The 26,661-nt window shown below is 36.0% G+C and overlaps 1 protein-coding gene across 2 annotated transcripts in view; it reads left to right on the top strand.

Moving 5' to 3' along the window:
• LOC128994033 (probable phospholipid-transporting ATPase IIB) overlaps positions 1-19,758 on the top strand; it is a 32,553-nt gene extending 12,795 nt beyond the window's left edge. For both annotated transcript variants that reach the window (XM_054418236.1, XM_054418237.1), the window contains 14 exons: positions 28-149; positions 482-565; positions 1,162-1,300; positions 2,086-2,334; positions 3,670-3,831; positions 4,390-4,566; positions 10,296-10,466; positions 11,173-11,361; positions 12,475-12,664; positions 14,707-14,809; positions 15,442-15,579; positions 16,780-16,946; positions 18,044-18,247; positions 19,366-19,758. In XM_054418236.1, coding sequence (XP_054274211.1) covers positions 28-149; positions 482-565; positions 1,162-1,300; positions 2,086-2,334; positions 3,670-3,831; positions 4,390-4,566; positions 10,296-10,466; positions 11,173-11,361; positions 12,475-12,664; positions 14,707-14,809; positions 15,442-15,579; positions 16,780-16,946; positions 18,044-18,247; positions 19,366-19,499 — 2,229 coding nt within the window. In that variant the 3' untranslated portion in view covers positions 19,500-19,758. The remainder of the gene's footprint in view (positions 1-27; positions 150-481; positions 566-1,161; positions 1,301-2,085; positions 2,335-3,669; positions 3,832-4,389; positions 4,567-10,295; positions 10,467-11,172; positions 11,362-12,474; positions 12,665-14,706; positions 14,810-15,441; positions 15,580-16,779; positions 16,947-18,043; positions 18,248-19,365) is intronic.
• The last annotated feature ends 6,903 nt before the right edge of the window (positions 19,759-26,661 follow it).

The following is a 26,661-nucleotide window of genomic DNA, read 5'->3' as shown; positions in this document are numbered from 1 at the left end:
GCATTTCATGCATGTTGTCTGTTCCAGGTGCTGTTTGCTGCAGTTATTGGGTTGGCGTTTGTGCTGATGTGTCTGAAAGGTTTCCAAGGGCCTTGGTACAGATACATGTTCCGATTTGTCTTGCTGTTCTCGTACATTATTCCCATCAGGTTCGTTATCAATTTTAAAAGTTTAGTAATTTTTGTTTTGTTCATTGCCTTAACTGTGTTTTGCTAAATTAGGTTGTTACTGAAAAAAAATTGTGTTATAATGTTATAATACTTTCTAGAGAATTCCGAGTAAAATGGTTCGCTAGAAAGTTTAAATAGGTCATTGGAAAGTTTTATCAATTTTTATCTTCTTTCAAAGGATTACCGTAGTATATTTAACTTTTAATCCTTGCTTGTTGACTTGTGGTACATGAATTGCAATGTCGGATGCTACTAAATAGCCATTAAGGTCAAACACAAAAAAACTTTACTGTTTCATATATTTTTTTTAGCTTGAGAGTCAACCTTGATATGGGGAAGGCTTTCTACTCTTACACGATGCAACGGGACAAGGAAATGCCAGACACTGTTGTAAGGTTAGTGTTCCATTTTTTAACATCACAGTCAATATTATTTTGAAACTAACAAAATAAGTTAGGTATTTACACCCAAAAGAAAGTTGTAGGCATATTGTTCAGTACTTATCTCATAACTAATAGGATTAAGAGGTGAAAAAATATTTAATCCAGGTCGCAGTTCAGAACAAATTTGGGGTTGATATTTTTTATATGATTCTGGCCAAGAGCCGTGTAAACTAGAAAGAAATTAAGTGAAATCCATCCCTTATAAACTATACTGTGTCATCAATTATAACGTTCAAGTAAAAGAGATCGGATAGTGTTGGATATTTGAGATTTAGCATGTAATAAATACTTATCCTCTCCGGTTCCAATTGTTCCCTGGTCTGAAGATCAACTAGGCCTCTCCATCTTCTCCTATCTCTCTACAGTTTCTTTCCCTTCGCCATCCGTCTTATTCATCACTTCTTCATATCCCTATTCATTTTTCCACCTTCATCGGTCTTATTTTCTCTAACTGTAATTGTATTTTACTAAGAACCCTTTCTTCTCTTGCTAACATCAACTATTGTTATATTTAAGTTTTCAAAATGTCATGTGACTCTTGTTTACAGGTGTACCACCATCCCGGAGGAGCTGGGCAGGATCTCATATCTCCTTAGTGACAAGACGGGAACTCTCACTCAGAACTCGATGGTGTTCAAACGTCTCCACCTGGGAACCGGCTCTTACTCGCCCGAATCTTTTGACCAGGTCAGTCATATTTTGTCAACACAAATACTACATATAAACAACCATAAGAATGTATGTTTGTATATACTTTGCTGTTTCTCTGCATGTAAATTGGGTAGATTGTTCTATATTCCTTGGAGTATTTATTTCTTGCTAAATATAGTTGAAGTGCCCCTTAAATATACACAATGAAGTGTCACATAACAAAACAGAAATTTGTGATCGTAGTACTTCTTCAGACAGTTGTCTACATAAAAGACTTTTTTCTACTGCTTCATCTGGAGGACAGTATTTTGGGATTATGGGAGGCCAAAGCTATTAGCCTTAACCGATTGGCATACCACAATTGCACTACCTGATATTAAACATAAGAATTCCTATTCTTTGGCTTTTTTAGTGACTTAAAAAAAAACTACAACTTCCTTATTTATTTTGTCTTAAATTATCATCTACATTCTCAGAAAGATTGGAAGACAATTCGCAATCATACCGGTTTAATTCACTCCATCTTAAAGAAGACAGTTAAAATGTTTTGACACAGGACATAACCTCAAAATTCTCACTAATATTTTTGTTTTCCAAAACAGGGTAGGCAACCAAAAAACTAAAAATACCCAAAATAAACATTGCAGATTGGTAGAAAAAATTATTGACCTGACAAGTGCTGCGATCCCTCAGAATAATGTCGAACTAGTAGCTATGTCGCAGGCAGAGCACCCAGAACCAGACTGCTTCTCTAATCCCCTCGAGACAATTCTTATCAAGGTTTCACGGGATATGGTTTTTGTTTACACTGTGATGTACAGGTGAGAGAGAAGGTTGCCCAGGCGTACACAACAGACTCCACGTCACCCGCCAAGCCAGCAGCTCAGGTGTCCAAGATCCGCCGCAGTGAGCACACCAGAGTACACGAGGCTGTCAAGGCCATCGCGTTGTGTCACAACGTCACTCCTGTGTGGGAACCAGCGACAGACGACTCACAGTCTGAAGCTGATCAACATTACAACATAGAGCAGCCTAGTGGGAGAGTCTACCAGGCTTCTAGTCCTGACGAGGTGAGACGCCAAGTGTCATTGTTGGGTTTGGAAATCTTGGGAAAGTAGGCTTTGTATTTGAGATACGTCCACTAATGATTTGTGTTTGGTCAATAACTAAAGCATTTCTGTAGAATAATTAGTTTTTGATGCTCTGATTGCCCTATAGAGAAAGAGTAAAGATGACCAAACACACTATGACACACAGTAGACACTTAATAATTCAGAATTGGTGGGCCAAGTAAATGAATTTGAATTATCCATAGTCTGATTCATCAAGAGAAAAATAAACCATTCACACTATGAAGAGTTCATTTCTTTATACTGTATTATTTAAGGCACAGGACATTACAATTAAACAGATTATTTTGTTACTTTTTAGTTTTCAACAAACAACTGCTTGTTTTTTTATTAATTGATTCTTTTGTTGTTTCCTGTTATGACTGGATGGAATCCCTCTCTTTTGAGTTATAGAGTGTTTTGCCAAAGAACCTTAGAATTACTGCATGTTTGTCCCAAATCGGCCTGCCCTTCGCTAGGTCTTCAAATTGCTTGGTAAAATTTCGGAATATTAAGAGATTCTCAACGGTCTGGGCTTTAATTTTGAAATATAGAGTGTTCTGATTTAAAATATATATAAGGTTACATTACCTTGATCGCCAAGTGATCCATGCAAGTCCAAAAAATATGATTACGCGCGTTTCGACGTCAAAGCGTCATTGTAAAAAAAAAACCATATGGTCACGTCACAGTCTTTCCGACACACACAAAAAACACATTACCGGTACAAAAATACATTTAAAAGTAGGCCTACTAACTATATTTCGTGGTAAACGCGACAGATCTGCTCGCATGCCGAGACTCGACATTTTTGGACTTGCATGGATCACTTGGCGTTCAAGGTAATGTAACCTTATATACATTTTATCATCAGTGATTCAGAAAAACAACATACAACATGATGTTCTGATTTAACAAGAGTTTGAATTACCAAGAGTAGACTGTCATTTCAAATCCAAGTTTGAGGAAATTTTATCATGAATTTTCAATCAAAGTAGTAATTTAAATACATTATAAAATAATCTACTGTGACACTCGTAACTATTTACATTTTTTTAATCACTTCTAAAGTTTGCTACAAGTCTTTTAATGCCAGAACTGTATTGACCTTAATCTGTAAGCATCTATCACAATTACATCCGTGAGCATCTCAGTTATCGTGATTCCTGTCCCAAATAATCCCTGTTGCTTGACAAAATAAAACTGTCCTGAAAAATTCTCTAATTTTTTGTAAAGTTATCATAACTATTAAACCACTTTTGAGTCTGTAAATAAACTAAATCAATTTTGTCGCAGGTTGCTTTAGTTAAGTGGACCGAAGAGGTGGGTCTGGCATTAGAGAAACGGGATCTTGTATCCATACAGCTGAGGACACCCAACAATAAAATCTTGGACTTCTCCATCCTTCAAGTGTTTCCCTTCACCTCAGAAACCAAGCGAATGGGCATCATTGTTAAAGTGAGTATTGCATTTATTTTTTATAGTAGGCCTACATCAAGAGTACAAACTACAATGTGTTATCAATTAATATTGAGGTTTGTTGAACTTAAAAAAAATAAAAAAGTACTGTAGATTTTTGCTGTTTCGACATTAATGTTTCAGGAAATAATATTAACCAACACTAAATCTGAACAATATATTGTTGCAAAAAGGTTCATATATTTAAATCAAAGTCAAGGCCATTTGTTCTGAAAAGTATTTTAGATTATATAGCTTAGATTTTGCCCTGTTTAGTAAAACAGGGTTGTTGAAGTAATCAAGGAAATAATCGGTTGTCACGAGGAAACGTTAACAGTGTTTTTGTGATGATGGCAGATGATCACCGTGTTCTCGTGATTTCTGGAGCAATATATAGTCATGAAAAACATTGTTTAAATTTTTTATGTAATTTGAATTTTTAATCTAGAGAGTTTCGTAGTCCGAACGTGGTCCGGTCTCAACTAGTTTGTATTATTTGGACTCTGATGTACTGTATTGCAGTTGCAACAAAGCCTCCTCAATGTTTGTATATTCCAGGACATGACTAGCGGAGAGATCACATTTTATCTGAAGGGAGCGGACGTAGTTATGTCAGGCATAGTACAATACACAGACTGGCTGGACGAGGAGTGTGGGAACATGGCAAGGGAAGGGCTGCGAACTCTGGTGGTGGCGAAGAAATCACTCACCGAGGAACAGTACTTGGACTTTGAGGTGGGTTAAAAACATTTCACTTTGTAGCAGTTTACCATTTAGATACTTAACTAGACATAACATCTATGTTGACGAGCCAGAGCTGTTCACTACCACTATTTTTAACAAAACACATTTTAAGTCTTGACCTTAGTTCTAACCTAACCCAACCCAACTTTAAAATAATGTAATCCTAAACAAATAATTTTTAACGGGCCATTTGTCTTTCCTTTAAAATGAAATTAATGTTTTGGCAACAGACAAAAGCTAATGGCACAATTTCTGCAATGGTGTAATTATATTCTGTTACAGCAGTAGTGTATAAGATTTTGTGTAAGTTAAGGTTAACCTTAATAATTGCAGCCTTCAATGGTGAGCGCTTTATCAGCTAAAATGATGTAATGATATTAATACATCTGCTGTTAACAATTTTAACTCTAAGCCATAAGCTGTAAATATTAATAATAAAAAATAAAAAAAATCCTGTAAGGAAAACCAGGTGATCTATCATACATGATTTATTTTGATTTAGAATTTCATATATAGTTGAGAAAAATTTCATTTAGTGACTCAGGAAAATTGTTTGAAAAAATAAGTAGTAAGTTAAATTGTTAATCGTTAGAATTTTTTTTCTCAATTATTTCAGTGTTGATGGAGCATCTCACCTAAGCAAATAAATTTTAAAATCAATATTTCAATTGTTTGAAGAATTTCTAGAGAGTTGATCACATTTCAAAAATATTAATGTTATTTATGGATACTATTCAGTTTGCCATCATACGCTGATTTAAAATTGTTCTTTGATTTACTTCTTTGTTGATACAATCTCTTATCGACTTTGGTTACAATTTGATTTGATTTATAGTCTTCAAATTTAGATTCATTTATATGATTTTTTACTTTTCCTTTTTGTCTTGGTTAACTTCTCTAATTTCTTTGCAGCGTTTGTTAACAATAGGTTGGTGTATGACGGACGGTTTTTTCCTACTGGCCTTACACATTTTAGTTTCTTTAATGGACTTGCACATTTTGCCTCTATCAAAACTTTATCAACATTGTTTTGTTGTTTAGCTTCCTTCAGAATACGCTCTAGGTCTTTGATGTCCAGCTCTATTTCTATTGTCTTTTCTATCTCGGTTGATGTTTTTGAACTTGATTTTCTTGTTATGGAACTATCAGTGAAGTTTTGACTTGTTTCTAACCATTCCTCAGAAAATGTTTGTATCCTACCTTGTGTTTTGGTTTTGTTCCATGTCGAATCGTCTGATTTGATTACTTTTATGAAACCTGTGGAAGTAAATCTGTTATTCTGGTTTTTGCTATGATCAATATCCTCAGTTAGTTTATTTCGCTTATTTGCCATAGTATCGAATGTATATACATCTACTGTTTGAGATTCTGTATCCCAGTTTTGTGTGTTCTTATTTATGTACTTGATTTCTACATTATTCCACCTAACATTTGAGGGATCTGGTATTAAACTTCTATTATCTGTTCTTTGTAAGATTTGCACCTCTTTTTCCACAATTTGATCTTCGTTTATATCCTTGCAGTATTTAGAAGTTAGTTTGCCCATGATAGGTAAAGTCTGAGTTCCAATAGACGCTATTGTACGAACCCTTCTGCTGTCTACACAATCGAATCCTTCAAATTTGATAATTTCTTGAGAATGAATGCTAACCTTACTATGAAGTGATTTTTTCCGTTTCAAAATTTTCTGTACATTTCTGTCACTAATGTCCAACTCGCACACAAAAGACGACATCTTGTCACCTGTATCCGAGCTTTTCCAAGTTTCGTCTGTTGATGATAACGAAACAATGTCACAATGCATCCCCTCTTTCAACGGAACATTCTCAAGTTCGTTAACTATGAGCATTTCAATTCTAGTCTTTAAATCTTTACTAACTTTCACATTTCGGCCATTCCATTGTATTAGACTTGTTTTTGAGAATATTGTTCTTTTGTGTGGAATATTTGTAGGGACTTTTCCAATTGTTTCTTTTCTGTCACATTTCACATTCGCCGTACAATATTGGGAATATTCTCTGTGTTTACTCTTTTTTCGTTTCTTCTTCCTTTGTTTTGTATCTCCCGCACATTCTTCTCTGCTCGGTGTAGTCCTGTCCATACAAGATGTACATCCGGATATAGAGTTTGAACTTTTAACCTTAACTTCCATTTCACTCCGCAATGGTCGTACACAGCAGGTATCGGAGTGTGAACGGTATAATCTATTGATTGACAGTTTAGTTTTTTTCTTTGTGGACTTCTTTTCTTTTTTATTCATTTTCTTGGTGGGTTGGAAGAAACTTTGATAGTGTAATGGTAGAGAAAGTTCTGTGTTGTTTTTCACTTCACCGTCCTTACTTTCCATAACATCAAATAAAATGTTGTTTACCATTTTTCCTAATTTGACTGTTGGAGTTTCTTCCGTGTTTTTCTTATGATACTTTTTGTTTTTGGTTGCAATTTTCATTTTTCCTATCTCATTCTGTAACATCCTCACGTCTTTTTCCACCACTTCACTTTTACTTGGCCTTGAACTTAGAAAAATACTACTTATTTTGTTCACTATATAATTTGGTTTATACAACTTTTCCTGGATGTTGTGTACTTCTTTAGTTCTATATACAGCTTTTGGTTTATCGGAACTTTCTGTTTTACCACTTCTTTGATAATTTTTCATATTTTGGTCAATAGTTTCTCCTGGTAATAGGTGGTAATAGGTGTTCTCAAAATTCACCTTGGCATTTTGAATTTCTGTTTTGCTCAGATCTTCGAATTTTTGACTAGCTACTGGACAGAAAAGAGGCTTATGAATTTGTTTTGTTTTTATCTTAAGCATATTTTCACCACCTCCTTTCTTATTTTCGATGCTTGATTGGTTCATAATGTATTCTTTACTGGTAACTTTCCTAAACCAAGATTGATGCTTCTGAGGAACAGATTCTTTTTTCGTATGATTATCGTCGTCAATTTTAAACAGCATTCTATCTTGCGTCTGATTAATTTTGGACGATCCATCCTTGTTGTGTTGTATTATCGTCACCTCTACTAACGAGTTAGCCGGTGAGTTTGCGAGCGAGTTCATCAACTCTATTTCTAAAGTAAGCTCTACACTTTCTCCTTTTTTCAAATTATTTTCTCTCGTAAGGTTTGATATAGTGTCAGACAAAATGTCTCGTAGTTTTGCAATGTTTTTTTGGAAGTTTTTGTCTTGGACAATGTTGGTTTGTGTGAACTTTGGGTGCTTTACAACGGTGTTTTGTACACTTTGGTTTTGGTATTCACGCTGACTGGGACACATGTAAGAACGATATGTTTGTGTTGGTAGATTCTTGTAAGAGGTGATCTTACTTTGGTCAAAGCAAGACATTGTGTACTGCCTGGAAAAAATATAGTAATTAACAGCCACAACAGTTTAAATGGAATCATAGAGTTTGAGAAACTACTGAAATGTTATGTGCATCTACCAACACATGTAAAGAATGTTATGTGCAAATAAAATATGTCTATGTCTATGTCTAACAATGAACAACCAACCCAAGAAAATAGTTCTAGGTTGTAGCCCATAAGTTCTCAATACAGTTAATTTCTGTTTGGCTTCTCCTTATTTAGCTGAGTATCAATTACTCCTTTGTTGAACAGAGTATATAAGTTATATATATTTTGTGTAAATACAGAGTTGGCTAAATGATGGTATTTTCATTTGTAAATTTTTGTCCTTTCACATTTAACTTAATTTTTTTGCAAAAAAATATTATTGTTAAGGCTTGTGATCTAAAAATATAAATAAACATATAAATTTGTGCAATATGGAAATACTGGATGTGACTTAGTCTCTACACTTTAAGTAAAATCTACTTTTTTATTTTCCATCCACCAGTAAAGTAATAACAATCTCCTCAACATAAATTAATATTTTTACTCATGAGAGTAATTAATGAATAAATCCTACCTCTACCTGTAGACTTTTAACCTCACCTTATCTAAAATGAAATTTGAATTTTCTTTTTCATAATCCTCTTTCCACTAAAAAACTAATGAATTGTAACCAAGTTCTTCAAAGATTTGAAATTTTTAATAAGAAAGAATATTTGCATAGTTTAATTCATTTTAATAACTGAATAGGTAGTTTTTTTAAATCTTAGAAACCATGTTTATTTACAATTAGAATGGAGTAAACAAAATGGTAATAAAATATGAACATGTGACCTTAAACATTTGTTTACAAATAAGTACATGTTTAAAATGTTCCCATTTTCCCATCCAGACATTCCAGATAAGAATAAATAAGTTAGATTTTTACATCCTGACACATTTTGTTTACTGTATAGTGAATATATAAATATTTTAAAATAAAAATGTAACATCTTTTATAATAATTTATTTAAAGGGAAATACGATAACCGGCATAGATATTCCTTGGTTTTTGCCTTTGGCTGATTTGAATTTGTCACTTTTTGCTATTAAATTACAGGGAACCTGGAAGATAAATAAAATGTTAGATGTGTGTACAAATATTCCCTCTAAACTTGAAAGGTAAAAACACATATATTTTATGCCCTTGGGAGTACATAGGAAACACAGATAAAAATTGGCTTTGATAAAAAAGCTTACTCTTTCCAAACAGTAAAACAAATATAACTATTAAAGCAGCTTTAGATGTACTTGAGTAATGGTGGCCTAGTCCTGTCCTAGTACTTAACCTTAACTGTGGTAGCTGGAGTCTTTTTCTGTTACACTTAACCACAATAAGTTACTTACAAGTTTACTAAAGTAAAACAAATTTTGTTCTCTTTCACACAAATGAAAAAAATCTATTCCTTAAACTACTATAAAAAATAAACCAATGAATCAAGTGAAATTAACTAAATATTTAAGCTTTATAATTTCAATGATCATCTAAAGAATAAACACAATAATATTTTGTTTATGAAATTAAGTAGAGGATATCGTTTTGACCTATGTCGTATCTTTTTTAAAAACCAGTGTTGAAAATTATTTACCACTCCTTTGTAGAATGGCATATTGGTTATGGAATAGAAATTTATGGCAGCACTTTGCACAAGAACTTGCAGAAAATTTTAAACTGCAAAAACAGGCTATTATAGTTTGGCCGCTTAGAAAGCGACCTCCTCCAGCATTGGTTTAGCATTAACGCGCAGGTCGTTTTCTAAGCAGCCGAACTATAGAATCATTGACAATGTTAAATATAAGAAATCAGTGAAACCAGGATTCAGGAATTTTTTACAGTTTACAATATGTACATATTTAAAACATTCAGCGTTTTTATAAAGATGAGAAATTGTAGGCCTATATAATTAATAAATTCTTAAATATAACACTAGGTGGAAAAATCAAACAGTAGAAAGTTACCTCCACCTGGAATTTTTCAAAATAAATCCATCCTATATTGGCAATGGCAATCTATTTATGAGAATTCTGCCCTTTTCACTTAAAATTTCGCTAAAATAAAACAAAATTACACTATAGTCTTAAACAAATTAAAATTTTGCCGTATTAGATCAATCTCTCTACAGTTTTCAAGAATAAAAAAAAACTATTACACTCAAAAAATTAATCTGCCTTTTAGGCATAAATAGTTAGTTTTTAATTGTTGTAACAAATTTTACCAACACTATTAATTTACAATACATGTATACAAAGAATAAAGACAGTTTGATTTGACTACATCAACTAACGTAACATGACTGCAACAATTAATTACATAACCTGTATTACAGACCAAGTACAACGCAGCCAGGATGGCCATCACGGACAGAGGCTCGCGAGTGTCAGCTGTGATAGAGAGTCTTGAGAGAGAGATGGAGCTGCTGTGTGTGACTGGGGTGGAGGACAAGCTGCAGGACAAAGTGAGGACTACGCTGGAACTTCTACGTAACGCTGGCATCAAGGTAAACATCTACTTGGAACTGCGGTTGATTAGTAGACGTTTTGCTGTACAGGTTTTGTAATTTATTTTGCCGTTTTTGTTTTTTAAATCATAAATACATTGGCTATGTCAACGCAAAAGTTCAATTTTTCTGAACCTATTTGTCTTAACTCATTTACATTGGATGAATCCCCCCTTAAAAATGCACTTTAGACTATGACTGCCCGTCAGCAAAAACCTCATTGTAACAACAATTTGATACTAGTAATTTTCTGAGTATCAGGGGATGGCTCAATTTATGGGTGATTAGGTAAAACATTGAAGAACAGTATTCTGTTGTAATATACATCTTTTTGAAAAAGGTAGTTGAATGCTTTGGTTTAAGAAGATTGAAACTGTTTCGCATAGAATAGGAGCAAAATCTAAAAGAATATTTGAAGGATTTGCTCAAGGATATATGGTGCCTAAGTTGTAATATTAAAAACCGAAAAAGACTTAGCAAGGAATTCTTTAGCTAATTTTGAAGATCGAATTGTTTTCTTTGAAGTCCAAGTAGAAATTGAGTTTTTTCATTCTCACATCCCCATGTCAGCACTGCCATAATAGGCTATCAGAAGTACAGTCCTCAGAGAGTAATTTTACCGAATAAGACCTGTCAATTGTTTTTTGCAAAATATTTATAGTAAGCATAGTAAAAAAATTACTTACAGTAATTCTGTTTTACCAAGGTTTGGATGTTGACTGGTGACAAACTAGAGACAGCTACTTGTATTGCCAAGAGTAGTCGGCTGGTGAGCAGTCGGCAGGATCTGTACGTGTTTGCTCCCGTTGTGACACGCACGGACGCGCATCTTCAGTTGAACACCTTCCGCAAGAAGCAGGACTGCGCTCTGGTCATTACTGGGGACTCCCTTGAGGTGAGGGTTAAAAGTTGTGAAATGTTTGTGTCTACTTGAATATTCTTTTCCAGGTCTCGTCTTCTGCTAGCCCTCCACTATTCTTCCTCCACCATCTTCCTCCTCCTCGCCTAATTAAACTACAGTAGACTCCCTCTTATACAGACACCTTTTAACCAGACAATTTTTATCAGCACATCGGTTAAACTGGACTAGATTGGCAGGAAGTGGACGATACTGAAACGACTGTTCTTGTGGGAAAGATTTAAGACCAGTGATCACGTGTTCAAATACAATGCTCTCCTAAATTTAAGTCGACTACTGACTACAGTATGCATTTAAACGGTCCACTTTAACGAGTCTTTGGGGATGTCGGTTAAACCGGAAATACCGTTATCTGGACTGGCCTTGGTCCCAAGGAGTCCGGATAAGAAGGAGTCTACTGTAGGTTCTTGTAGGCGTCCTCTTCCCTCTACCACTGTCAACTCCATTTTCCTAGGAATTCTCTCTTTTTCCAATACTCTAAGTCACAACCATCTTGGTTTTTATTTTTATACTCTGTCTCATAATAAGCTGTCTTCAACTACTACTTTTCTGATCTATTAATACATAACTATTTCCTACCTTGTTTTAGTCGTGATATTCTCCTCTCTCTACTGTAGATCAGATAAGTAAGTAATTACCTCTTGTACCAAATGGTGGTTTACAGTCCTATTTAATAAGTTTATAAATTAATTGTGAATTATAGGAATTTCATTTTTTAAGTTTGTGATAGGCTGAATCACCTCTACTCGGTATTTTTTATGACTCAGCCCAGTTGTAATATATTGGGAAATACAAGTTGAGTTGCACGTCATGCCCACTGTCTACAAGTTAAATTACTAGTGTTGATCGTGCTATTTATTGTGCAAGAGTTGACTTCACATTGTGGGTTCAAGGGAACACCTACTCTTGAAAGATGTTTTGCTTGTGAAAGTTCATTCAGTTCAGGTTTTTGGTTGGCCTGGTTCTAGCAGATGCGAGCCAGTCAGATTTTTCTGTGCTTGACATTTTCCATCGTTTTTCTAAATTTCTTAAAACAAATAAGTTGTATAAATATCTAATGTGTAATGTGTAACGTATGTTGTGGTGTAGGTGTGTCTACAGTACTACCAACTGGAGTTGCTAGAGCTGGCGTGTCGCAGTCCTGCAGTGGTGTGCTGTAGATGTTCCCCAACACAGAAGGCTCAGGTCGTGCGACTCATACAGCAACACACGGGCAAGAGGGTGGCGGCCGTGGGAGACGGAGGCAATGACGTCAGCATGATACAAGCTGCAGACACAGGTAAACTGGTTGTGGCTTGTGGTACTTAAGAATATGCAAGGTTGAGGGGAGGAACTAGTTCCCAAAATTAGGGATGGACGGGATTGAATTTTTAGTTCGGGACGGGACGGGACGGGATTTTTATTTCCTTCCCAATTTTCGGGACGGGACGGGACGGGATTTTTTTCTGTGCATAAAAAGAAAGTACTGTATTGCAGTTACCAAAAAAAGACATACGAAATCAATTTTTACCATTTGTGGCACTGATCTATAAAAACCAAAAAATGGGTAACAATTTACAGGTACCTATAGTAACTTGTGACTCGCGGGTCACGGGGTGATCGTCTGTATGACTCACGGTCACGGCGAGATCGACGTCATGACTCGCGATCACGGCGCGATCGTCGGTATGACTCGCGGTCACGACGCGATCGTCGTCATGACTCGCGGTCACGGCGCGATCGTCGGTAGGACTCCGCGGTCACGGCGCGATCGTCGGTATGACTCCGCGGTCACGGGGTTATCGTCGGTATGACTCGCGGTCACGGCATGATCGTCGGTATGACTCGCGAACACGGCTCGATCGTCAGCATGACTCCGCGGTCACGGCGCGATCGTCGTCATGACTCGCGGTCACGGCATGATCGTCGGTATGACTTGCGGTCACGGCGCGATCGTCGGTATGACTCGCGATCACGGCGCGAACGTCGGTATGACTCCGCGGTCACGGGGTTATCGTCGGTATGACTCGCGGTCACGGGGTGATCGTCTGTATGACTCACGGTCACGGCGAGATCGTCGTCATGACTCGCGATCACGGCGCGATCTTCGGTATGACTCGCGGTCACGGCGCGATCGTCGGTATGACTCGCGGTCACAGCGCTATCGTCGGTATGACTCGCGGTCACGGCGCGAACGTCGGTATGACTCCGCGGTCACGGGGTTATCGTCGGTATGACTCGCGGTCACGGCGCGATCGTCGGTATGACTCGCGATCACGGCTCGATCGTCAGTATGACTCCGCGGTCACGGCGCGATCGTCGTCATGACTCGCGGTCACGGCATGATCGTCGGTATGACTTGCGGTCACGGCGCGATCGTCGGTATGACTCGCGATCACGGCTCGATCGTCAGCATGACTCCGCGGTCACGGCGCGATCTCATGACTCGCGGTCACGGCGCGATCGTCGGTATGACTCGCGGTCACGGCGCGATCGTCGGTAGGACTCCGCGGTCACGGCGCGATCGTCGGTATGACTTCGTCTCCTGCGTTCGCGGACCTATCGCTCGCAATAACGGCGTTATCGGCACTCGCGAAGCGAAAAATCGCCGACGATCGGACCAAATCCCGTCCCGATAATCGGGAATATTTTTTTCCCGAAAAATTCCCGAAATTTCGGGACCCGTCCATCCCTACCCAAAATGTACTTTCTGAGACTCTCAGCTAGATTACCTGTGAGACGTTTATTTTTCAGTAGCTGGTTTCAGTTGTAAGAAGTAAATATCAGTTATTAGTAGGGATGGACGGGATTAAATTTTTAGTTCGGGACGGGACAGGATTTTTATTTCCTTTCCAATTTTTGGTATGGAATGGGACAGGATTTTTCCCTGTGCATAAAAAGGGTTTGTTTTTTAAGTCTTGAGTATTACAGTTGAACCAAAAAAGACAAAACAAATAAATTTTTACCATTTGTGGGTCTGATCTATAAAAACAAAAAATGGGTAAAAATTTACAGGTATAGTAACTTGTAACTCTTGGTCACGGCGCAATGGTCGAAATGACTCGCAGTCTCAGCGTGTTTGTCAAATTGACTCATGGTCTGGGTGCGATTGTCGGATTTATTCGAGATAAAAAATTTCCTGATTGTCGGACGGGATTTTTGGGACATCAGCCAAACCCTGCCACAGAGTCTGCCAATCGCGCCTGACATCTGCTGATCACTCCAGACCTTTTACACTTACTGACAACTTAAATATCATGAAGTTCTTATACGATTATTAACAACCATACCAATGTGGAGCTGCTATATCACACTACTAAGTTAGTTTTGTATACTTTGCAGGTATTGGTATAGCAGGTCTAGAAGGTAGACAGGCAAGTCTGGCTGCTGACTTCTCTATCACCCAGTTCTCCCATCTGGCTAGACTGCTGCTAGTTCATGGCAGGTTAGTGGCAGAGAAATACTGACAACTTAATTAGTACTTGCTACTCTTAGGCTGAATGAGGAATAGTTCAGTTTGGCAAAAGAAACACAAAAGTTTGAGTATTCAACTGTCGCTGACAGCATTTTCAACCAAGGAAGTGTTGAGTTAGGAAGAGAAATAATGTCTTCCTTACCAATATTGGTTGATATGTTCGTTGATTAAACATGCTGTTTATAACAGTGAGCATTTTTATTTTCGTTATACAGTATAGTGTAAATTTATGTGTTCTTACGCCACAGTGAACTTTCCCCCAATTCAGGTAAGCCTGCAATATTAAAAACCTTAAACCTTGGCTCTTGTACTAGTCTTAATCGCATTACCCTTAGTTTGAATTATTCAACGAATTTGTTGTACTTAAATTTTTATGATGGCTCAACACATTGTACAACAGGTGTCTTAAAGGTCACGTATTGAGTAGCAAACTTAAACCGCATACGTCAAATTAAGCAAGACTAAGAACCAATGCGACTCATTAATTTTGGAATGGATTGACTGTTTAGTAAAGTATAGTTCAATGCACTACATTTATTTTGAAATTTGTTTATATTTTTAACTACCAATCAAATTTATAACCCTATTCTTGTCGTCTCCAGGTACAGTTACAAGAGGTCTGCATCTCTAGGACAGTTTGTGATACACAGAGGTCTTATAATCTCCATCATGCAGGCTATATTCTGCACTGTCTTCTACTTCTCATCCATTCCACTCTACCAGGGATACCTCATGGTGGGGTGAGTATCATCATAGACTAACCAACACAAGTAGACTTCTCATCCCATTGTAAATTTTGAAGCACGTTTTTCGTGTCTAGTTCATGTACGGTGACAGTGGGCGCTAGTGTCAACAAAATTTTGTTTCTGTTATTTTAGGGTTAATTTTTTTATTTATGCTTTACTGTTATGTTATACAACTAGAGGACAAGTTGTTGTTTATGATTAGATCATATTATTTGGTTAAACGAGGTTTTAAATTACTGTAATAATGAGAAACAAATTGTAAACAAAACACGACCTCTACATAAACCGTACAGAACTAACAGTAAAATTGTCTTCAGCTGTTCCATAAGGATGAGAAATGTTACTAAGGGAGTATGTTTTATCTATGGTATTATCTACTATCAGAGAAATTATTAATCAATAATCAATGTTGGGTTTGACTATTAGTATTCGTTTTGCAAGATGCTTACTGGAAATAGTTGAGTATGTGCATAGAATTTTGGTTTGATTACCTAAATAAAATAAGTTTCTTTCTTCAAATATTGTTGACTCAGTTAAATTGTGATTGCAATCTTTTACCCTCGCAGCAAAATCTGGAATGTCATCTGCGATTGTGCAGATGTTGTGTTAATTTAAGATAGCAGCGAAACTGTGATTCCTCGTCTCCCCCCAATCTTGGTAATATTGAGGACATCTCCCACGATTACAAAGGCATCATAGTATCCCGTGATTGCGAGAAAATTTAGAGTACCTGCAGTCACAGAAAAATCTTGAATATCAGAGGTGATGTCTTGCAATCGCAGCTGACGTGCCCAAATCTTCTGCGATCATGGCAAGATCTTTGGATAACTGACCCATTGTTAGAAATAATGTTTAGCTAAAAAATATGTTATAATAAAAAACAAAACTGAATACTTTGTCTATTCATACATAATGCATGAACAAATTCCCTTATCTATGCACACCTAAAAATAATCTTGGGAGTTCGTGATATGGAGTCTTAGACAGTAGCTTGAAGGACTGAAACCAAAGACAGGAACATTTTGGATTTGTGGTAAAGGTACTTAAAATTAATTAGTACAATTCATTCTTGAACCATACCAGATCCTCTCTTGCTTATGGTTTCAGGACTATATGGCAAATTAAAGGTAATAATAGATCATTTGCTACAAAAAAGGAATAGATAAATAACTAAATAATGAGATTTGTCTGCAGGTATGCTACCATCTACACCATGTTCCCTGTCTTCTCACTGGTCCTGGACAAGGATGTGTCTGACAAGATAGCCCTGACGTACCCGGAGTTGTACAAGGAACTCAGCAAAGGCAGATCCCTCTCTTACAAGACATTCTTCATGTGGGTGCTCATCAGCATCTACCAAGGTAGGTTGGCGCTATACTGGAGGAACTACAAACCAGATCATACTCCTTAAATGTTTGTGGCACATGCCAGGAAGTTAGGCTAAAACTCTTCTCTCTTTCGCCCAAATCTTAGGCACTAATCAGTAACTTATCAACACAGCTCTGATTTTTCGACTGATTATTTTTTTTTTTTGTACACTGCAAGAACACTTACTTGGTGTGTAAAATGTAGGCTATTTTGAATGAATGAGGTTTTACTGTATGACAATGATTCAAAATTCGCTTTACACTAACTAATCATCAACAAAGTGCAAAATAACTTATATTCAGGAATTTTGTAGTTAGTGTAGATTGGTTTCTGACTATTTAATTTAAACATACTTAATATTTACTTTTAATACCGTACTTTTCGATGAAATGGCGACCATACAAAGTAGTTATTTTAAGCCAAGTATGAATGGAGATGAGTGTAGGATGAGTAGCGCGATCTTGTAGTCTTGTTAGTGACTAAGGCTGACGTATTCCTTAGACACAGCTGTTAATTAATAGCCCATACAGCTAATGGCAACTAAGAGACCTACAGTTAATAATAGTGGAATCCGAACCACATTTTTGCCTTGGTATATACGAATTGGTCTAATTATCAGGATGGTACTTCGGATAGTCATAGTACTCACTCGTGCGGACGTTAATCCACACGAGAGAGTATCGCATCCACAGCGCATGCTTATAAATATCCACAATTCGTGACCTCCTAGTAGCTGGATTACAGGACGACGCCACCCGTCCAAGTCATTGCAGGGTATCTGAGTTGGTATAGTGCCTGCTTTATGAAAAGTTGTCTGTTCGATCCTGAGAAAAGTAACTGCACCCAACTGTCCTGTGGATGGCTCAAATACTTCACATATTTTCAGATTGGGATTTTGCGATCTAGCTACAGAATCAGCTGATCTTTAGAACGTAACAAAGCAAAACATTTTATCAATAACCCTAAAATACACACCCTGGTTTATCAGCGTTGTTTAACCACGTCTTGATCCACCAATCTCAGCAGTTAATAGATAAACGACATCACTATTTATTTAGAGTTCTAATCACATTCCTTGTTCTGTGTGCAGGTGGAGTGATCATGTACGGAGCTCTGTTCCTGTTCAAAGATGAGTTTATCCACGTGGTCGCCATCAGCTTCACGGCTCTCATCTTGACAGAACTGATCATGGTGGCACTGACAGTCAGGACGTGGCATTATCTCATACTTCTGGCCGAGGTTCTATCTCTGGGAATCTATGTTTTGTCTCTTGTCATACTTAAGGACACTTTCGGTAAGTATTTGCATTGACTATGGGATACTCTGTAGTAGAGATCCCATCTATATGGACCAGATGTAGCCAATTTTTTGCTAAAAAAGAACTTAGTTAGTGTGAGCCAGTCACAGAATCCGCTAGTGACTAAAACTCTATTTCCTACGTTATTTTTTATGCAGGCCAAGTTAATGGGTCATGACAGTTGCTATAGATCACAATAAGTCATTTAATTAGTTTGAATTAATAAAGATGGTGTATTGAACAGAAATCAATAATTTAGATCAGCACAATCTGTCAGTGGCTCACATCAACTACAACGATTTTGGTAAAAAAACTGGCTACAAATCTAACATGGATGGAATGTCTAGTTGTAGTATTTGTTAACTTTTCAGCCTCAAATAGGTTATATGTGATGGAAAAGTTAAGAGGCTAAAGTTCTTTTTGGAAAGAAATTGATTCCAGGTTGTTTTCGGGAGAAAACTAAGGTCCAGGGATTGATAGATGTACAGGAAAGTCGCAGAACAAAACACTGATAGGTACTCTGTTTTTGTGTATTACTTGGAAAGTAATTGATTAAAACTCCATCAACTTTGTGTATCTAAAATCTCTTTGACCCTAAATTTCTAATCAAAGTGTTCACCGCCTTATGAATAAGTGTTAAGCTAAAGCTAGCTTACCTAAAAATTAAAGTACATGTCTTATAAATGTACAAAATTGTATACTTAGTCAATTTACTCCTTGAAGAAGCTGTGCATCAGGGAAATATTAGTGATTTGTTTTTCGTCTTTTCTTCTGAATCTATGAACCCATTTGCTATTTATAATATTCTCATATAAGCTAGCTGAATTCAAGTGCCTTGTTCCAAAAAAATATAATGTTAAACAGCTTCTTAATAGACAAATTACTCCTATTCCTTTTTGTGATTGTGGTGGAAAATACAATATCTAATTGAATAATTCATCAAGTTGTGTAACTCATGGTTTGATATTTTGTTGGGAATGTAATTATATCTTTTAGTTGTGACTTTTGCTTATTGTATGTGAATAGAATAGCAAACAATCAGATAAAAAAAATGTAAGTGTACTACTGTAAGTTGTCTTCATTTTTGTTCTTAATCAACAACTTGTTATTTACAGATGAGCAGTTCATCACAACGGGTGATTATCTATGGAAGACGACAGCTATTACGCTAGTCTCCTGTATGCCTTTATACATAATCAAATTCTTGAGGAAGAAGTTCTCTCCTCCTAGCTATTCCAAGTTATCTTAGTTTAGTAAATGTGCTTTTGTTAAGGTAAATATAACATCTATTTCCTCATTAATTTATTTTTTGAGTTCACTAACTCGAGTCATTTATTAGTTGTTAAGTTTGTTGTACGACCATTTTGCACTTATTACTCTATGTAGTATGAAGATGAAGCTGTGATTCTTGTATGAGGTTTATTATTAACGCTATTATTTATTCGTCTACACCTTTTATGCATTATTGTGAATTTAATTTTAGAAAGATAATAAATATTTTTAATTAAGTTTTTGTTACTCTTTGGAGTTACCTGGTTTTTCTGAATCCTTCCTCGTCTCAATAAATGTTTAATTTAAGTTGCTTGATTAATTGACGCCTACTGTAATCTAGTTGTACATGTAATCAGCTACAGTTATCGCTAATAGTTTAAACAAGCGATGAATTACGGTTTAATCACTAAGTCTATTGTGTGCTGGTCCAGGCTGTCAGAGATAATGGATTATTAGTTCGTCTACAGCAATTTTCATTTCAACGAGTGTCTGTACTGTACAGTTCAATTGTTTTTGTAGTTTTACAGTGATGTTTCATTAATACTTTAATACTTTAGTTTATGAAAAATATTGCTTTTAAAATGTTATATCAAGTATTTGTTTACACTTACTTTCTCTGAGGAAAAGTTTAGAAAATTTAAAGTAACCTTGTTTTGAAACTTTTATTCATCGCAGATTTACTTGTTGCAAATTCCAATCTATTTCATCACAGAATGTGGCATCCTCATTACATTATTTACGCTAAATTATAAGGCGGTGCTATGTATGCTGAGTTCGTGGCGCAGCATCCTCATGAAGATGTGTACGGATGCGAGCATGGACGTGCGTAGTATACTTGTTGTGGACGTACACATTGGTCAAGTTTGTTTCATCCACAGAACTACTACAGGGAATGGTGTTGCAGGTAGAGAGCCAGGGTACTGTTGTGGTGGGGAACTTTACTTTAGCAGTGTTGCCAAATCTGTCTGTAAATAGTGTAAAAAAACATGCCACACTCTGTAACAATATTGGAGATTAGTATAAGAAAATCTGCAAGAACAAAGGTTATATCAATATTAAAGATGTGTGAGTGGCGATGAAGTTGGCAACCCCACCGCCTGGTGCATGTCTCAGTGACATACCATCTGTGTCTCCATGATCTTTGTATGCAGGGACTGTCCTATTAATCCATCTTACTTCAGCTTCCTAACACATGGATTAACAGTATTTTCCTGTCTATCTCCTGTTCTCTTCATCCATCTTTCTGTCCACCTTTTCTTTATTTCTGTTACAGACCAACCCGAGGTGTCATGAGGGAGGACTGGCCACAGATGTAGATGTTGATGGCACCAGACATTTTGATTGGTGTCTCAAACGTTATTTGCAGTAAGCAGCATTGCCTAGGCATACAGGGCTCTGTTGACTTCCATTGCTCATGAGCGGATTACCCCCATCCCTAAGATTTAGACAAATATTCATTTACCTAATTGTCAAGAAGAATGTTACTTCAAAATTAAAATTCAGCGTTAAAATATAAAGGTTAGTGAAATTGTAAGTAATGTGTACTATATGGTGTTTAAACCTATTTTGTATTCTAGCTAAAAGAGTAGAATGACTGTTCCTTGCATTACTTACTTTGCGAATCCAAGTCTTTGTGGGTTGCGCAGCGCTGTCGATGACACTGTGATGTTTCCCACAGTCGGCCGCAAGGGAGCTAAGTATCTGGGGCTGACTAGTAGCGGTTATAAACATTCCCTGTTAGAATCGTCAGATACTGGATTTTGTGAAAAAATTAGGTTGCTCTAGGCAGAACTGGACCAAAGTTTGGGTTGAACTATAGATCTATTTAAGTGTATACTTTACCCATTAACATTACCATCAGCGGAAACCACGCTTTTATCCTCCCTATATTATTTGAATTGCCAAAAGTGACTGTAGAAATTGTTAAAAGAAAGGAAAGGTTTACAATTCTGTCATGATAACAGAAGACAATGTCTTTGTGACTGGCTAAGATATTCTTGATTGAGTTCAGATTAGTGAGAATTCAGTGTATAGCATATATTCATGCACCATACAGTACTATTAATGACTCACAAATTATGAGACGAATATTGTTGTCATGTTTTGTTTGGTTATTCTTGATCAAATTCAATGTAAGAGGTAAGTCAAATTTAAAATTTAGCTAATAAGATGAGGAGTAGCTTTTGAGAGGCAACTTGGTAGTTTTGGAGTTAATTAAGGGGATTACACAACTACAGAGTCAAATTCGAATTGATAACCAAGTGGGTACAGCAAAAAGGAGCTGGCTGCAGCGTTTTGTACAAAAATATTTTTTGTAGTCAAAATTAAATTAAATTTTCAGCTAAACAGTTGACAATTGTAAGCCAAATAAAACCCCTAAAAGTTAGATTTTCCTACTATATTAAATGTTAGCCTGTTAACTTTTCATTAATAGTTTGTCCTTTTGAAAAATTAAAAACCTCTTAATTAAGACATAAAATTATTTGGTTGGGTTGTTATCGAACCTTTCAAACAAATCTTATCATTTCCAAATGAATCTAGGAGTTTAGTGAAATATTTTACTAGCGCCTTCAAACCCAAGAAACTTGACTCAAAACGTGCCAGTGTGGCTGTTGCATTTCCCAACGTGAAGGCGCTCGACTATTGACGGTGGCGCAACATCCAATAAAGTAAATTTTGTTTGCCACACTAAAAGTTGAAACAATATTTTTTTATTCCCAATATAATTTCTTTATTTATTTCCATATGAAGTCAGACCATCATAATGCTTCATAAATGTACTTGTAATTTTGTTTAACTTTGTGTCGTCGATGGATGTTGTCTTCTCGTTGGACAGTTTTTTACATTAGACCACAGATAATATAAGACAGATAATATTATCTGTGATAAGACCTACAGCTTTTGGTGGGAATCGAACCATCAGCATTATCGTGCATTTAAAAGCCATTAAGTATTGGCAGAAATTTGAACCCGACCCTTTATACAAAAGTCCTGTACTCAACGTGTAAAAATTTAACAAATTTCATACGAAACATTTATTTGCTTTAAATGCAAACAACAGAGTTTATTTTTTAAATTCCTGAGGAATATAGGAGGAAAATCAAAATGGAACCCTTTGGACAAAAGTCCTGCGAATAAATTACAAAACATATATTTGCTTTTGATGAAAACAACATAGTTTATTTTTGAAATACATGAAGTAGTAATAGGAGGACAATAAAAATGGAACAACCAAAACTTGGACAAAGAAATTCATCGTTTCGCAGTCGTACAATATTTTATTCATTTAAATTTTTATCGTGTAAATTTAAAATCAACAGCTTCAACAATGATTGGTGTGATCAGCTGTTTTACAACAAATCTCGAACAAATTACGTTCTATATCATGTTTGTAGTTGTGTTGTTTGAAAAGTATAAACTGATAATTTATATTTTTTACTTAAAAGAATGATTATTCATGAGTTTGGACGTGAGTTGGTGTGCACAACAGTATTTTCTTTCCCAATGGAACAAGGAATTAAAGCTTGGCAGACATTACTCGGCGTGCCAAAATCGTGACTCGTTGATGGCTTCATTGGAAAATCGTGTGAATGTCCGTCAACTTTGAGGAATAAAACTCAGGACACAAGCCTGTTTGAAAAGGGAACGTTGATTTTCAAACATAAACTATAGGAATGATAAATTTCAAATTTTTTCTTGTATTTACAATATACCTATTAAACCAACATAATCCGACAGTTGGAGTTGAGGTACATTTTTAAGTAAGTTAACTTTACGTCCGCATACGTAAAATATTTTTCAAAGTATAATAATTGAGCTAACCCATAATGCAATGTTGTAGCTAAGCGTATTTTCTGTAGTGTACGCCTATAGTTTAATTGAAACTCCCAATAAAACGTCAGTTTAGTTTAATGCTATTTGTTTTTATCGGTTATCAGAGCAAAGGAGTTTTCAAAATTTTCTCTTACGATCAGCTGATTTTAATGCTAAAGATGTTTTATTCGTCGGGCGTCTACTATGATCAACTACGACACGGTATGATACAGGTGAGTATGGAAAATAATACTTTATCAATAGGAGGACAGTGCTTGATTTTTACTTAAAAGTTTGAAATTATATTTCCGTAATTAGTACATGATATGTTGCTTTTCAAACAGTTTTTATTTCTAATTTTACTAGTTTTGATTACAGAATGTGAATTCACCTTCGAAGACGTAATTCGACACCGTCACATCACAACAGGTGCGTAACTCGAACCGAAGACTTCAAGGAGGATAAAAAATTATGTTCTTTGTTGTGAAACATATGACAATGGGTAGTTTACTGAATTGCATTACATATCTGCAACTACGACTGGACGAAAATGAATCTACCTGTGTTTATAAAATAAAGTAGGAATTTATAAATGTGGATCTAACCTAAATCTGACGAAATAATGCGTGAAATATTCTACCACTTCATGAATTGTATGAAGATGGTAATTAGATGAAGAGCCAATCACCAAAAAGACTATTTGCATACTGTACTTCTAATAACGATCAGAATGATTAAACATTTGTCTTGCAATCAGCTGATTAGCGATACAACAATGCAAAAACAGCTGATAATAAAAAGAAAATGTCTATTACAGACAACAGTGTTCCTCATTTTAGATTCCATGATATACTACCATCTATACAACCTATCTTTATGGACCAGCTGTAATAATTTATTTTAATACAGGTAGAAAATGCACTTGTTTTTCAATTTGGGTTGTAACTTAAGTTTTTTTTTTTTGTATTAAAAAAATGTATAATCAGTTATTTTAAGATTAATTTATGTTTTGTGCCAACTATTTTCTGCTGTTATCTATACATATTGTTTGTGTAATAAACGAATTTCCATTTTATTTAAGTTTCTCTCTTTGATTTTTTTACTGAGATAACCTAGTTCGTGGGACATAACAAATCTTCTAGTTAACACTTAGTTCAGCGCACTCTGTCGGTAACTTAATTTAAATTCAACTGTTGTAATCTAATCTGCAACTTGCCACAAACTAAAACGTGGAAATGGAACGTCTAGTTACATAAAAGCTACTAGTTACGTTTCCAAACATCAAAACAAGTTATGTGTGTGAAGTACATCTTTATTAAACATTTTCAATTGAAATTACCTCATTTAAGGCTACATTCCAGATTTTCTACATTGGTGCCAAAAGCACAGTTATTGCGCAGACTATGTCATCACACAGGAGGACATCAACAGCATACTCAATGCGATCGAGGAACGTCGACGATTTCTCTCCTATAGAAGGCAGTGAAGTGCTGCGCGCGGTGGTCTCGGCGATCTAGAAGGCTAAGTCCACATCCTCCTTCAATAAGTCAATACATATTCAACATCTGATTAAGATTCGTCGCTTAGTTAATTCCAGCCGAAACTTGAACCGAATAGAGATGGGTCGTTCTTCAGAAGTTTGCGATTAGCATTAGGTTTTGACTTTGTTCGATTTGAGTTTTGCTGAAGGTCGAGTTCTGCTGAAGCCCATTGACACGTTACTTAGTTGAGCTTCCTTTGCGATTATTTACTGTAAAAAAATGTTTCCATTGTTTTTAGTACTTATTTGAGCTTCCTTTACGATTGTTTACTGTAAAAAATGTTTCGTTTGTTTTCAGTAAATCTTTGTCTACAGTAATTTTAATCTATGCACAAGCCGTACGCTAAATCCCCTAGAATATTCTCCAATAACTTTATCCAATTGGGAGTTGAATTTAAGTTTAATTTTATATCAACAAATTAGTGAACAGCCAGCCGTAAAAAGTCGTTAGATCATATGTAGCCAGAGAACAACAGTTTTTAAAGAAGAGTTCTATCTCTTGCAATGGTTGCAATAATCTTTCTTCTAGCGGAAAAATGCAGTATTAATAAATTTTTACACCCAAATCCCATTGCAATAAATTGATTTTACACTATCAGGTGACGGTTACTTTGAAGAATAGCAAAATTTGAATCGGAGGCATAGATTTAACTTATATTGGCAAAAGCAATGTTACCACAGTGTGAGTGTTTTACATACATTTTATTTTTAAAGAATTTGACATTGTTTATTAGGCCTACAAAACAGAAATTTTACATTACGTGCGATTTAAACATTTACAGAACGTTTCGCTGTAAAACTACCAGTTTAACAAATGTTTCAACCGGAATCGCAGATTCACAACGGAGTGTATTTCCCAATGAGTTCCAAACTCGTTTGTCCCGTGGTGTGGTGAGGGTGTTCTGATTCTTCCCGGACTGTACGCTTTGTATCACGGTTTCTCCAATGAATCTGAGCTCGTCGTCTCGGCCTCTGATTGGTTGAAATAAAGTGATGGGCGGAGCTAACTGGTCCAGTCGCCCCAGCCTCCCGCTCCAATCACAGCGCTCTGCCAGACAGCTGATCCGTTTATCAGCTGTGCATTGTTGACCAGCTGACTGATGTGCGATTGTTGAATGTTATGATTTGTGGAAAACTGTGCAGATTTCTTTACTATTCAAATCTGTTTGTTATCAGTTATCAGTTGTTATTGTAATGTTGATAAGCTTACAAAATGTGAGATAATTTACTGTGCTTCAAATATTTCGGTAGTTTATGCTATAAATTGGTATTTATGAGTGTTAAATGGTTTTGTTGTTTACGGCGCTCCTTATTAGAACGGGATTACTAGGTCTATTGGTGAGCAATCGTAGGTCTTAACGGTTCGCTACGTCATCTTGAACTTTCAAACAAGGCTTAATGCTACTACGCTTAGCGTAACGTGGCTTAAAATACCGGCTTTTTGTGTTAAACATCAAGTCTGAGTGCTGATACAAATTTTGCAACCGAGTTTTGTGTACCGTACGATATATTGTACGCGTGAGGTAGCAAAATATAAACACTTTTGGAAAGCAATCTTTATATTCTCACGTGTTTTAAAATGCTAAAGTTACTCGACAAAAACAAAACAGCGTTTAATTTATATGATTTAAAATTTAAATAGTTTTTTCCTCACACAGCACAAATTTTGTCGAATTGCTAATGACGATTCCTGGAGTACCTGCTTTAAATGGACAATCCCTTGTCCTTTGTCAAGTTTTTTTATCTAAGCTCGAATAAAATTACAGCAAAATGCAACTTCTAATGT

Source organism: Macrosteles quadrilineatus, unplaced genomic scaffold (assembly GCF_028750875.1).
Source record: "Macrosteles quadrilineatus isolate MER2022 unplaced genomic scaffold, UCM_ALF_1.0 Scaffold_5__1_contigs__length_97177068, whole genome shotgun sequence".
NCBI lineage: Eukaryota > Metazoa > Arthropoda > Insecta > Hemiptera > Cicadellidae > Macrosteles > Macrosteles quadrilineatus.
Note: the sequence above shows the minus strand (reverse complement) of the source record. Positions and strands in the feature narration are given on the sequence as shown.